Consider the following 14,062-nt stretch of genomic DNA (forward strand, 5'->3'; position numbering starts at 1 on the left):
GATTGTGATCTCCATTTAGATACATTGTATCCGGATTGTGATCTCCCTTTAGATACATTGTATCCGGGTTGTGATCTCCATTTAGATACATTGTATCCGGATTGTGATCTCCATTTAGATACATTGTATCCGGATTGTGATCTCCATTTAGATACATTGTATCAGGATTGTGATCTCCATTTAGATACATTGTATCCGGATTGTGATCTCCCTTTAGATACATTGTATCCGGGTTGTGATCTCCATTTAGATACATTGTATCCGGATTGTGATCTCCATTTAGATACATTGTATCCGGATTGTGATCTCCCTTTAGATACATTGTATCCGGATTGTGATCTCCCTTTAGATACATTGTATCCGGATTGTGATCTCCCTTTAGATACATTGTATCCGGATTGTGATCTCCATTTACATACATTGTATCCGGATTCTGCTGGTCGTATATTTTTACACTTTATCGGTTTCCCATTCGGTGACATGAAATAATCCACGTGTATCCATTGGACGGGGAAGGATTCTCGGATCAGAATTGGCGTCTCTATCCGGTGATGGTTCGGGATCTATTACTTTACGGCGCGCTGTTATACGGATTTACGCTTCGAATCATGTAAGAGGCGAAACCGACCGATATCAATCATGGTGGATATAGCGGAAAGTGGATCGGAGGTGAAGAAGACCTTCATCGTGCCGGCCATCAAACCCTTCGATCACTATGACTTCAACAGGGCCAAGGTGGCCAGTAACCTGGCCTGGTTGGTGGCCAAAGCCTTTGGCGCAGGTAAGTGGAAAGGTGGAGTTTGCTGATTGAGTTATGGGTCTATAGAGGTGTTTCCCAACCAGGGGGCCTCCAGCTGTTCTAAACTACAACTACAAGTTGTTTTTTTTTTATAATCCTATTCCAAACTAAATGTATCAGACATATTCATTAGATTCAACACACATTAGTGGGCTCCAACCTGTGACACTCCAGCTGTTGCGAAACTACAATTCCCAGCATGCCTGGACAGCCGAAGAAGTTTTTGCAACAGCTGGAGCCACTGGTTTGGAAACACTGCTCTATTGGAAGATTTTTTTTGTTTTTGTTTTGTCTTTTAAAAGCTTTTTTTTTTTTTTTTTTTGTTTAATAAATACAGTTTAGAATCCCATTCCAGACTAAATGTATCAACAACCTATTCATTAGGTTATTGGGCTCCAACCTGTGGCCCTCCAGATGTTGCAAAACTACAACTCCCAGCATGCCTGGACAGCTGAAGAAGTTTTTGCAACAGCTGGAGGTACTGGTTTGGAAACACTGCTCTATTGGAAGTTATTTTTATTTTTTTGTCTTAAAAAAGTTTTTATTTATTTATTTTTTTAAAATACAGTTTAGGATCCCATTTCAGACTAAATGTATCAACAACCTATTCATTAGATTCAGCTCATCTTAGTGGGCTCCAACCTGTGGCCCTCCAGCTGTTGCGAAACTACAATTCCCAGCATGCCTGGACAGCTGAAGAAGTTTTTGCAACAGCTGGAGGCACTGGTTTGGAAACACTGCTCTATTGGAAGATTTTTTTTTTTTAATCTTTAAAAAGCTTTTTCTATTATTTAATTACCGTACATTTAAAAAAAAAATAAAATTAAGAATCCCATTCCAGACTAAATGTATCAACAAGCTATTCATTAGGTTAGTGGGCTCCAACCTGTGGCCCTCCAGCTGTTGTGAAACTACAATTCCTAGCATGCCTGGACAGCCGAAGAAGTTTTTGCAACAGCTGGAGGCACTGGTTTGGAAACACTGCTCGATTGGAAGTTGTTTTTTTTTGTTTTGTCTTAAAAAAGTTTTTATTTTTATTTATTTTTTTAAATACAGTTTAGAATCCCATTCCAGACTAAATGTTTTAACAACCTATTCATTAGATTCAGCTCATCTTAGTGGGCTCCAACCTGTGGCCCTCCAGCTGTTGCGAAACTACAACTCCCAGCGTGCCTAGACAACCGAAGAATTTTTGCAACAGCTGGAGGCACTGGTTTGGAAACACTTTAGTCTGAAATGGGATTCTGAACTGTATTTAAATAAATAAATAAAAAAAAACTTTTTTAAGGCGAAAAAAAAAAAACTTCCAATCGAGCAGTGTTTCCAACCAAGTGCCTCCAGCTGTTGCAAAAACTTGGAATTTTTTTTTAGTTTTGTCTTAAAAAAAAATGTTTCTTCTTTTTTTTTTTTTTAAATACAGTTTAGAATCCCGTTCCACACTAGATATATCAACAACCTATTCATTAGGGTCAGCTCATCTTAGTGGGCTCCAACCTGTGACCCTCCAGCTGTTGCGAAACTACAACTGTCAGGAATCCCATTCCAGACTAAATGTATCAACAACCTATTCATTAGGGTCAGCTCATCTTAGTGGGCTCCAACCTGTGGCCCTCCAGCTGTTGCGAAACTACAACTCCCAGCATGCCCGGACAGCCGTTGGCTGTCCGGGCATGCTGGGAGTTGTAGTTTCGCAACGGTTGGACACAACTTGCTGTACTGGTCATTTAGGTCAAGAATTTTGTTAAACAACATTTCACTCTGTGTATTCACCCTAGACGGATTTTCTGTTATATTTTCTATAGGTAAAATTTGTAGCGGATTAAAATATCAGCCACCTGGATGTGAGGTCGAGACAAGTCATGCACGGCGACGCGGCTGCAGTTCTTTAAAGGGGTTATCCAGGATTAGAAAAACATTTCTGCTATCTTTCAGAAACAGTGCCACTCTGGTCTTCAGGTTATGTGTGGTATTGCAGCTCAGTTCCATAAAAGTAAATGGAGCTGTGTTCTAATACCACACTCAACCTAAGGATAGGTGTGGCGCTGTTTTGGGAAGAAAGCAGCTATGGTTTCCTAATCATGGACAACCCCTTTGATGGGGTTATCCCAAGATAGGTGACATGTATCTGACTGGTGGGGGTCCAACTGCTGAAACCTCCGCTGATCCCAAAAGCAATGGTCTCCTGGCTCCCAAGTAGATAAAGAAGGGGGGGGGGGGGGGAAGTAATCTGCAGAAAAAACATTTCTAGCCATTGACTTCAATGGGTCCATAGTAAATCAGAATTTCCTCCACTAATGGAGATTTGCTGTCGAGCCATCAATTTAAACAGGTAACAAAATCCTCTGCGAATTATGTATGTGTGAATTTACTCTAAGGGTACTTACCTGTGGAATTTTTGCAGAGTATCTGCTGCGGAAAATCCACGACGGATTTTGCTACCATTGACTTCAATGGGTCCGAAGGAAAATCAGCAAATTTGTCTCTATTGCGGATTTTCTGCTGACCCATTGAAGTCAATGGTAGCAAAATCTGCTGCGGATTTTCTGCAGAAAATACGCTGCGGACATTCTGCAGGTAATCCCCCCCCATGTGAACAGACCCAAAGGGTGCGGAAGGCTTAAAGGGGTTATCCAGGGAAAAACTTTTTTTTATATATCAACTGGCTCCAGAAAGTTAAACAGATTTGTAAATGACTTCTATTAAAAAAAAATCTTAATCCTTTCAGTACTTATGAGCTCCTGAAGTTAAGGTTGTTCTTTTCTGTCTAAGTGCTCTCTGATGACACCTGTCTCGGGAACTGCCCAGTTTAGAAGCAAATCCCCATAGCAAACCTCTTCTAAACTGGGCGCTTCCCAAGACACGTGTCATCAGAGAGCACTTAGACAGAAAAGAACAACCTTAACTTCAGAAGCTCATAAGTACTGAAAGGATTAAGATTTTTTAATAGAAGTAATTTACAAATCTGTTTAACTTTCTGGAGCCAGTTGATATATATATATATATGTGTGTATATATATAAAAAATTCCTGGATAACCCCTTTAATGGGGTAATTCCGTGGAAAACTTTTTTTTTTTTTTTTTAAATGAACAGCTGCCAGAAAGTTAAACAGTAAACAGTTCCTGATACGGGCATCAGGTGTCAGCAGAGAGCACTGTGGACAAGACAAAAAAGAAATTAAAAAAACAAAGAATTTCCTCTGTAGCATACAGCAGCTGATAAGTACTGGAAGGATAAAGATTTTTTCATAGAAGTAATTTACAAATCTGTTTAACTTTCTGGCACCAGTTGATAAAAAAATATATATATATATAATATGTATATGTGTGTGTGTGTGTGTGTGTGTGTGTGTGTGTGTATATATATATATATATATATATATATATATATATATATATACATATATACATATATATATACACACACACACACCCACCCTTTGCATACCATATTGCACGTGTTAAGGTGTTTCATCGTTTGCAGCTTTGATGGTTTCTTTCGCCTCCGTAAAGCTGTAAACATCACAGGAATGCTTGTGTAATCCAATCCCATTCACCCCGGGGTAATGTATATAGGGGAATCCAGCGGAGGGCAGACTACACCCGCACCTTACAGCGTGCTGAAGATGGATGGGAATCCTCCTGGACTCTTCCTTTGGGCCGCACTCTTTAAAGGGGTACTCCACTAGGAAATATTTTTTCAACTGGTGCCAGAAAGTTAAACAGATTTGTAAATGACTTCTATTTAAAAATCTTAACCCTTCCAGTACTTATCAGCTGCTGGATGTTCCAGAGGAAGTTCTTTTCTTCTTGAATTCCCTTTCTGTCTGACCACAGTGCTCTCTGCTGACACCTCTGTCCATTTTAGGAACTGTTCAGAATAGGAGCAAATCCCCATGGCAAACCTCTCCTGCTCTGGACAGTTCCTGACATGGACAGAGGTGTCAGCAGAGAGCACTGTGGTCAGACTGAAAGGAAATTCAAGAAGAAAAGAACTTCCTGTGGCGCAAATAGCAGCTGATAAGTACTGGAAGGATTAAGATTTTTGATAATTTTAATTTTAGTAATTTTACAAATCTGTTTAATTTTCTTGCACCAGTTGATTTAAAAAAAATGTTTTCCAGGGGAGTTCCCCTTTAAGAACGTCATTGTTTTATTTTAAAGCCACAAGTTGAGTTTACGAGGATTTAATAGGATTATAGATTCAGAGCTTATAAATCCGGTCTGGGTGTCTGCGGAGGACGCGGAGAGAAGTCAGGAAATAAAGCTCATTCTAGGAATTCTGTTTCCTATGTTGTGGGATCGTCCCTACATTAAGGTTCCATTCATACTGGTGTGTTTTGCTGCAGAAAATCTGCAGCTGATTTTGCTACCATTGACTTCAATGGGTCTGTGGAAAATCTGCAACTAAAAATCACACTCACAGAGAATCCGCCACTAGGATCATAAGAAAACCATTTTACCTCCGGCTGTTGCAGCCTTTGGCTGTCCGGGCATGCTTGGAGTTGTAGTTTTGCAACAGCTGGAGGCATGCTGTTTGGGAAACACTGATCTAGGGGTAGGGGATAGGTTTTAATCTTGGGATAACCGCCTTAGGACCAAGCAATGTGCTTTTCTTTATCGTTGCGTTCCAATAGCCACATGTTTTGTTTTGTTTTCTTGTTTTTGCTATTTTTTTGTTTTTAATTGATGAAGCTATATAATGGATTTATTTTGGGCTGTACAAGGTGTATTTTTTAATGGCATTGTTTAATTTACATAAAATAACTTAACCTGTTTTTTTTATTTTTATTTTTCCTATTATTTTTGTGTTTTTTATTCTACAGTTTATTACAATCATGGCCATAACAACATGTGTATTTCTTCTCTTTGGTTAACTAGTTTAAAAAAATAACTTTTATTTTTATTTTTTTTAAGTATTTTTAAACTGTTTTTGTTTTTTAAACTGTTATTGAACCTAATTAAAATTTTTTATTCATTTTGGTCCGTCCCCCCCCCCAATGGGACGTTCCTTTGATCACTGCTGATGTTCGGTGTTACACTGACAGGCAGTCTATCAGGCTATGCCTATGGTAGAAGCACATGGCATGCCTTGGGGCCATTATAAGTATCAGGCTACCATGGCAACCCATCAGCCAATGAAGTTCTCAGCCCCCCTAATCATGCAATTGTGTTGCGATCACTTCAGGGTCTTACATCCTTCTTTTCTTCATAAAGATTCATGGTAAATGTGATAAATCAGAGCAGCAGGTTAGAGGTAAAGTGATGTTGATAGGAGACTAATCCATAGTACCTAGAGAGAGTGAGCAGGAGGCTTGGTTCCCACATGGTATTTGCTCAGTTTTTTTACACCAAAAAAGGAAAAATTTCAAAAATTTTATTTTATTTTTTTATTTAATTTACACATTTTTTCTTCTATTTTATATGTATTTTTTCTCTCTGTGTCGGTCCCACTCCTGGTTTTGGTAAAAATAAATAAATAAATAAAATAATGACCTAAAGGGTACAATCATCATACATTGTCTGCTGCTATTCACCTTTCACACTGCCGAACCTGTTAGGACAAGGAGACACATGGCACCTTATATATATCTGTTTGTGCTCCCATAAGAATTTATTTTACATTTTTTTCTGGTGTAAAGAGGCATTCCTATGCCTGGAATGCCTCCTTGCACCCCTGACATTTCTGTCCTTGCTTGATTGACAGCTGGAAGCCAAGCCCTGTTTCAAAATATTACACCTGTGCTCAATCTGTATGCAAGATTTGAAAACTGGGCACGGCTTCCAGCTGACTGTCAATCAAGCAGGGACAGGGATGGGAGGTGGAGCCAGGAGATGTTTCAGCCCTCCGCACATCACTCTTGGGAACGCCTCCTTGACTCTTTGCATTAGGGAATAAAAGCATTTTTTTCTATGTTATGGAAACACAAACAGTTATTTGAGCAAGGAGACACATCGTACTTTTTATATATCTGTCTGTGCTCCCACAACATACAAAAATACTCTTCTTTCCTGGTGCAAAAGAGGAGTTCCCAAGACACTAATGTGCTGAGGGTTGTCACGTCTTTTCACTCCCCCTCTCATCCACGTCTCGATTGATTGACAGTCCAGCCTGATTTTCTAATCTTGTTTCTGCGCAAGGCAATGTGCGGAGGTGTTATATATTTTTAAACAGGGCTCGGCTTCCACTTGACTGTCAATCAAGCAAGGACAAGAATGGAAGGGGGAGCAAGTAGGTGTTAAAGGAGTACTAAGGTGGAAAACTTTTTTTTAAATCAACTGGTGCCGGAAAGTTAAACAGGTTTGTAAATTACTTCTATTAAAAATTCTTTACCCTTCCAGTACTTATTAGCAGCTGTATGCTACAGAGGAAATTCTGTTTTTGTCTTGTCCACAGTGCTCGCTGCTGACACCCGATGCCCGTATCAGGAACTGTCTAGAGAAGGAGAAAATCCCCATAGTAAACCTATGCTGCTCTGGACAGTTCCTGACACGGACAGAGGTGTCAGCAGAGAGCACTGTGGACTATACAAAAAGAAAATAATTTCCTCTGTATTATACAGCAGCTAATAAGTACTGAAAGGATTAAGATTTTTAAATAGAAGTAATTTAAAAATCTGTTTAACTTTCTGGCACCAGTTCATTAAAAAAAAAAAAGAAAAGTACCCCTTTAAAGCTCTCAGCACTTTAGGGGCTTGAGAACGCCTTTTTCTCTCTTGACTATTAGGCTATGTTCACATGTCGAAATTTCCTTGCTGGTTAGTCTCTACTGCAGTTTTCTCCAACCAGGGTGCCTCTGGCTGTTGCAGAACTACAACTCCCAGCATGCCCGGACAGCCTTTGGCTGTCCGGGCATGCTGGGAGTTGTAGTTTTGCAACAGCCAGAGGCAGCCTGGTTGGGAGACACTGATCTACTGTGTATACAAGCAAGGGGGATTGTGGGAAAGTGTGTATGGCAAGACCAGGGTCACAGATTAGAGAGGAAACCAGTGGGAAAAACAGTACAGGGATGGAGGAAATTTTACCTAAAAAACAGAACTTTGTCCTCTTCTACACACGTGAACTAGTGTCGAGCGCAAATATTCGTAATTTTTTTTTCATCCACAGAACACATCACAGTGATCTCATCCCTTCCTGCTTTCCAGCTTGTGGTCTAAAGAAGTTATACTATTTACTGTATTAGACTGGAGAGCGAATATTCACGAAGATGAGAATATGCGAATATTCGTGAATATCCTCATATTTGCGAATATCGTCACTAAAATTAGATAGGTAGATAGTGACGATATTCGCAAATATGACATGAAAATATTCAAAATGAAAAATGCCATAGACCCATTATCACTTCTGTATAGACCAAGAATAGGAGGATATAGATAGATATTGGATGGATGGATGGATAGGAGATGGAGAGATAGGAGATGGAGAGATAGATATGAGATAGATAGATATGAGATGGATGTGAGATGGATGGATATGAGATGGATGGATAGATAGATATGAGATGGATGGATAGATAGATATGAGATGGATGGATAGATAGATATGAGATGGATGGATATGAGAGATAGATGGATAGATATGAGATGGATAGATATGAGATGGATAGATATGAGATGGATAGATAGATATGAGATGGATATGAGATGGATGGATATGAGATAGATAGATATGAGATAGATAGATAGATAGATAGATATGAGATGGATAGATAGATATGAGATGGATATGAGATGGATGGATATGAGATGGATGGATAGATGGATATGAGATGGATGGATAGATAGATATGAGATGGATGGATAGATATGAGATGGATGGATATGAGATGGATGGATAGATAGATATGAGATGGATGGATAGATAGATATGAGATGGATGGATAGATATATAGATAGATAGATATGAGATGGATGGATAGATAGATATGAGATGGATGGATATGAGATGGATGGATAGATATGAGATGGATGGATATGAGATGGATGGATATGAGATGGATGGATAGATAGATATGAGATGGATGGATAGATAGATATGAGATGGATGGATAGATAGATATGAGATGAACAGATAGGTAGATAGTTATCCATATGCGCATTTACGCAAAGCGAATATATCAAATATGCAAATATAGGGGAATATTCGTCCATATATTTGCTAAATATCGTGAATTGGGATATGGCATATGCCGCTCATTACTAATGTGAACATGACTATGGTGAATGAGCAATTTTTATTATATGATAAGAGAGAGAAATTTAGCTGTATCCTTAGGCCTGGTTCACACCCTCCGGACAGTAGTGTACCACATGGCCACATGCAAGTTTATTTGTATCATAAAACTGGTTTTGCCGCACTTACAGGTGAGGGCAGGACTAGCACTCCTCTGTGCTCACTCCTGTCCTGTTAGACTGCAGGATGAAAACAGAAAGGAGAGGGTTACAGTCTTTGCTGAGGTCCAGTGCAGTTGTGCCTAGTGTGTGTGTCTAGAGTATTGGAGGTCCCAAAGTCACCGTCAAGTCAAGTAAGATAAAGTCACAGCTTTATGAGTCAAGTCAGTCCCTGTCATCTGTCAAGTCAGCGTGGTCTGCATTCAATCATCCAGTCCTACTACAAGTCCCAGCAAGCCCTTAAGGTCTCTGAGTCACTGGCTGAATAGACTGTACCATCTGTCTATCCTCAGTAAAGCTACCGTTGTCCGTAACTTGGCATCGGAGTCTTTATTGCTCCCCGTGCCTAGCCCAGGATCCAGGGGTATACCTTCGGGTGGTATTAAGGATAAACCACGCCCTGGCGTCACGAATACAAGGGATTATTGCCATCTGCCCCTAGGGTAATTCCATCTGCCCTGCATCACACTCCATACCACACTTACATCCGTCATCCATAACAATAAAAACACTGACAGGTGAAGCGAATAACATGGATGATCTGGTGACAATGGCGCCGATCAGAGGTGGACTATATCAGGCAGCAAAGTGTAGGCAGAAAAGGTGGCAAAGTGTAAGGCTATGTTCACACGTCGGAATGTCCGCATGGAAAAACCGCGGTAGCCGGCATGACATGCCGTCGCTAGGACCGCACAGGAATTTGCCATCTCATAGACGGCTATGTATTCCATGCGGTGTCTGCAGAAAGAGTGAACAGGTTAATTCTTTCTGTGGACACGGAAAACAGAATTTCCATGCTGGAAACATTTGGCACGGAAATTCCGCCGTGTGCACATTCCGTGCAGACATTCCATGTGGAATTCCGCGTGGAAATTCTGACATGTGAACATAGTCTAAGGATCTGAGTTACTGAGGAGCGAATTTTGATGTCTAAACAAGTAGGTCAGAGCATCTCCAGTATGGGCGATCTTGTGATGGGGGGTTCCCGGTATGTTGTAGTTAATAGCTACCAAAGGTGATCCAAGTAAGAACAAGCAGTGAACTGGGAACAACAAGTGAACCTGACCAAGGAGCAATAGAAGAAAGCGGTCAGGTCTGATGGATGAATGTTTACATCATGTGGGCAGCCTGGTGCGTGTGGATCACTTACCTGGTAGAGAGATGGCACAAGGATGGGCAAAAGACAAGCTGTGGGATGGGCAATGATCTTTTGGGAATCCTTGGGTCCTGGCATCATGGGGTAGTGCACAAATGTGAGTCAGCTCACCTCCTCTGGAGATTCTGCACGGATCCGCCTGGACCAGGTGCACAACGTAATGAAGAAAGATAAAGATGATCCAGCAGAGTCTTGCAAATTCGGTTTATTCAATATAAAATCAATACATCGACAACGGTGGGGGATTACTGGACGCGTTTCGGACAGTAATCTGTCCTTTGTCACAGCTGGGACAAAGGAGAGATTACTGTCCGAAACGCGTCCAGTAATCCCCCACCGTTGTCGATGTATTGATTTTATATTGAATAAACCGAATTTGCAAGACTCTGCTGGATCATCTTTATCTTTCTTCATCATGGGGTAGTACCAACTACCTAAACATTGTACAGACCAAGCCCCCACACCACCTTAATGGCAATGGAATGCCCTATTGACATTGACTTCTCCTAGTTGAATAATGTCCCCCACCACAGTCCAGACATTGTCCAGGAATGAGAAACATGATAAAGAGAGCAAGATGGTGACTCGGCATCCAAATTCTCCAGATCTCTGGTTGATCATCTATGGGATGTGTTGGATAAACAAGTCCAATCCATGGAGGCCGCACCTCACAACTTACAGGACTTGCAGAATCTGCTGATGACGTTTTTAGAGCAGAGATCACAGGACACCTTCACAGGTCTATGGATTCCTGGCCTCGGGGGTCAGAGCTGTTTTGTTGGCAAAAATGACACCTACATGATAAGTGTTGGGTGGTTTTAAAGGAGTCCTCCACTGCCTTAGCGTCCAGAACCTTTTGTTCCCAACGCTGGCTGCATGGTCGTGACATCACGACACAACCCCTCAATGCAAGTCTATGGGAGGGGCGTGGCGGCTGCCACGCCCCTCCCATAGACTTGCATTGAGGGGACGTGGCATGACATCACAAGGGGTGGGGCTGTGACGTCACAACCCCTCATCCAGTGTTTGGAACAAAATCTTCTGGACGCTGGGGGAGTGGAGTACCCCTTTAATGTCATGGCGGAAGGGTTTAAGTGCCTGGGGTGTTTAGGAGCTGGTATATCCTGCATAAAGTGGCTGGAGTGGGGGATCAGTTCGATGAGTCTTCTTGGTTGTATCTACTTGAGGTAATTTTGGAGGCTCAGGAGCAATTTCACGAACTAAAGACCCTCTAAATGAATGGCGATGGACACATTCGAGGCCTTGTCCAAGCTTTCAGTCAGATTGACGTTTTAAATTTGCTAAAACCCATATGACATTGTCCGAATACTAAGATAATTTCTCCTCAGGTTTTGCTGGTAGGGTCTATGAAGAAAACCACATGGAGACTCAGTGGAATGGAATTGATGACTCATCATTTCTCCGCCTCAGTCGTTGTCCTTCAGAATTATTCTCTGTGTGAAGTCATTCAGTTTAGAGATGGAAAGAACATATATAACAATTATGTTCAATGTCTCGTGATTTACGAGTCGGCAGCGGCTGCTGGTTTACAATCTATAGGCCTTATAAATCGCATACAGTTGTCGGCTCACCTCACGCTGCTAGACCCAACGCACGGACCGGTACGGACCAACACCAAGGAAACTTGACAATGAAGAAAGGAAAAGTCCAGCGAAATCGGCTTGGATGAATGTTTAACTTCTTTATTATGGCTCACAAACACGACATCAGGTAAACATTACGCGTTTGGGTTAGACGTGCCAACCTTGGCACGTCTAACCGAGACTCGTCACGTTTACATGATGTCTTGTTTTTGTGAGCCATGATAAAGAAGCTAAACATTCATCCAAGCCGACCTCGCTGGACTTTTCCTTTCTTAAGATGCCTTATAAGTATGGCTGATGGATGTGGTGATCGATCAATTCTTCATTCTCTTTTCCAGTTTTCTGTTATGTTGTAGAACAGGAAATAATAAATGATGGCGTGCCGGATCTGTCGCCCAACGGACGCCAACGTCTCACAACAGATTCCACTGATATAATGGGGTCCATTACTGTCAGGAGGTCAGGGTTCCATTGGGCTTTTTTGAGGGGAAACCTATCAAAATGTAAAACTCTTTCAGGCCCATTGCCAGGGCATCTGACTATAGCGCCATTTGTAGTACCTTAGGGTAAGTTCACATGAAACGGATAAGATGAAGAATTGCGCAGGTAAAATCTTCAGGGGATTACAGTGCCATGTATGGGGATGAGATCCTGGAGATCTTATCCTCATTCTGCGCAATGAAATAGAAATGGACATGCTAAGAGTTAAAGTGGTACTCCGCTGCTCAGCGTTTGGAACAAACTGTTCCAAACACTGGAGCCGTCACCGGGAGCTTGTGACGTTATAGCTCCGCCCCCTCATGACGTAACATCCCGAACCCTAAATGCAAGTCTACAGGAGCCCCCTCCCATAGACTTGCATTGAGGGGGCGGGGCTATGACGTCACGAGCTCCCGGTACCGGCTCCAGCGTTCGGAACAGTTTGTTTCAAACACTGAGCAGAAATCCCCTGCAATCTCCTGCAGGGGCCCTAAAATGTATGCCCTATCCTTTCCAACCCTAAAATGTATCCCCTATCCTTTCTATCCCTAAAATGTATGCCCTATCCTTTCCAACCCTAAAATGTATCCCCTATCCTTTCTATCCCTAAAATGTATCCCCTATCCTTTCTATCCCTAAAATGTATCCCCTATCCTTTGGATCGGGATACTTTTTTTTGGCATGATATATCTCCTTTTAAAGGGTTCTCCCACCTCACTGTTTCAGTTTTTCAGCCAGCTCCTGCTTGTCTGTGGAGGCCAGAGGTGGTCAGAAAAGTCAGGAAGAATCAGACCAGGGAAGGTACTGTGGTGAACCAGGAGAGTAACGGTGACTGGGGTGTTGCAGTGGTAGTGTAGGGTCTGGTGGTATTAACCCTTGAATGTCGTGACGCCAGGGTGCGGTTTCCTCAATAGTAATGTTCCTACCGCCAACCGTCCCACAAACGGCAGGGATAAATAACGGAATGTCCACAGCACAGATTTCAGGAATAAACTGAAGAAAACTTTACTTGCGGAATTTATGAAACAGTCTTTAACAATACAGTCTTTTCAAGAGTGAACCGGGATACAGGTTCCTCAAAGGTTTGCTGGAACTTGAAAGCAATGAGTTTTTTTGCAGACCACTGTGCTACTATTTTAGAAGATTTGAGCTGATAGTAGTCACACAGGATTTGATAGATGGAGCTTTGAGTAGTGGCGGAAGGTTCTTAGGCTTTGGGCTTAGATGAATTGAGATTTCTGCTGAGATGATTGTGCTTCTCTGATAATCCGGTACTAAGAGAGAGAATTTACAGACTACAGCACTTTATATAATAAGGGGCTGGACTAAGCTCATTGGTCAGCAAACCTGTAAGTTAAGAACCCAGAGAACTCTGGGTACATCACATGACCTCTAAGGTCCTTGAACATTCTGTATATCACAACCGTACATCATGTGACCACTAAGGTCCTGTACATATAGAGGGACATTTATCAATGTTTGCTTATGTATTCTTTTTTTTAGTAATTTTTTCCTTACTTTTGTTTTGCCTATGTGTGACGTATTTATCAACTGGTTTCAGCCCGTTGATAATTTTCTTTCACGTAAGCAATTTTTCCTTTTTTACTTTGGTAGTAGCTTTTTCTGCTCCATG

The 14,062-nt window shown here is 41.5% G+C and overlaps 1 protein-coding gene and 1 long non-coding RNA gene across 5 annotated transcripts in view; one reads left to right on the forward strand and one right to left on the reverse strand.

Annotated features, from left to right (window-relative positions):
• Positions 1-299: 299 nt before the first annotated feature.
• Positions 300-14,062, forward strand: part of CAMSAP2 (calmodulin regulated spectrin associated protein family member 2) — a 151,634-nt gene continuing 137,871 nt past the window's right edge. For 2 of the 4 annotated variants that reach the window (XM_056523484.1, XM_056523486.1), the window contains exon 1: positions 300-781. In XM_056523484.1, coding sequence (XP_056379459.1) covers positions 640-781 — 142 coding nt within the window. In that variant the 5' untranslated portion in view covers positions 300-639. The remainder of the gene's footprint in view (positions 782-14,062) is intronic. The other 2 variants (XM_056523485.1, XM_056523487.1) reach the window with 1 other exon arrangement.
• LOC130275469 (uncharacterized) overlaps positions 13,439-14,062 on the reverse strand; it is a 60,977-nt gene continuing 60,353 nt past the window's right edge. The window contains exon 4 of the long non-coding RNA XR_008844791.1: positions 13,439-14,062. This exon is cut by the window's right edge and continues 1,067 nt beyond it. This is a non-coding gene — a long non-coding RNA (uncharacterized LOC130275469).

Source organism: Hyla sarda, chromosome 6 (assembly GCF_029499605.1).
Source record: "Hyla sarda isolate aHylSar1 chromosome 6, aHylSar1.hap1, whole genome shotgun sequence".
Lineage (NCBI taxonomy): Eukaryota > Metazoa > Chordata > Amphibia > Anura > Hylidae > Hyla > Hyla sarda.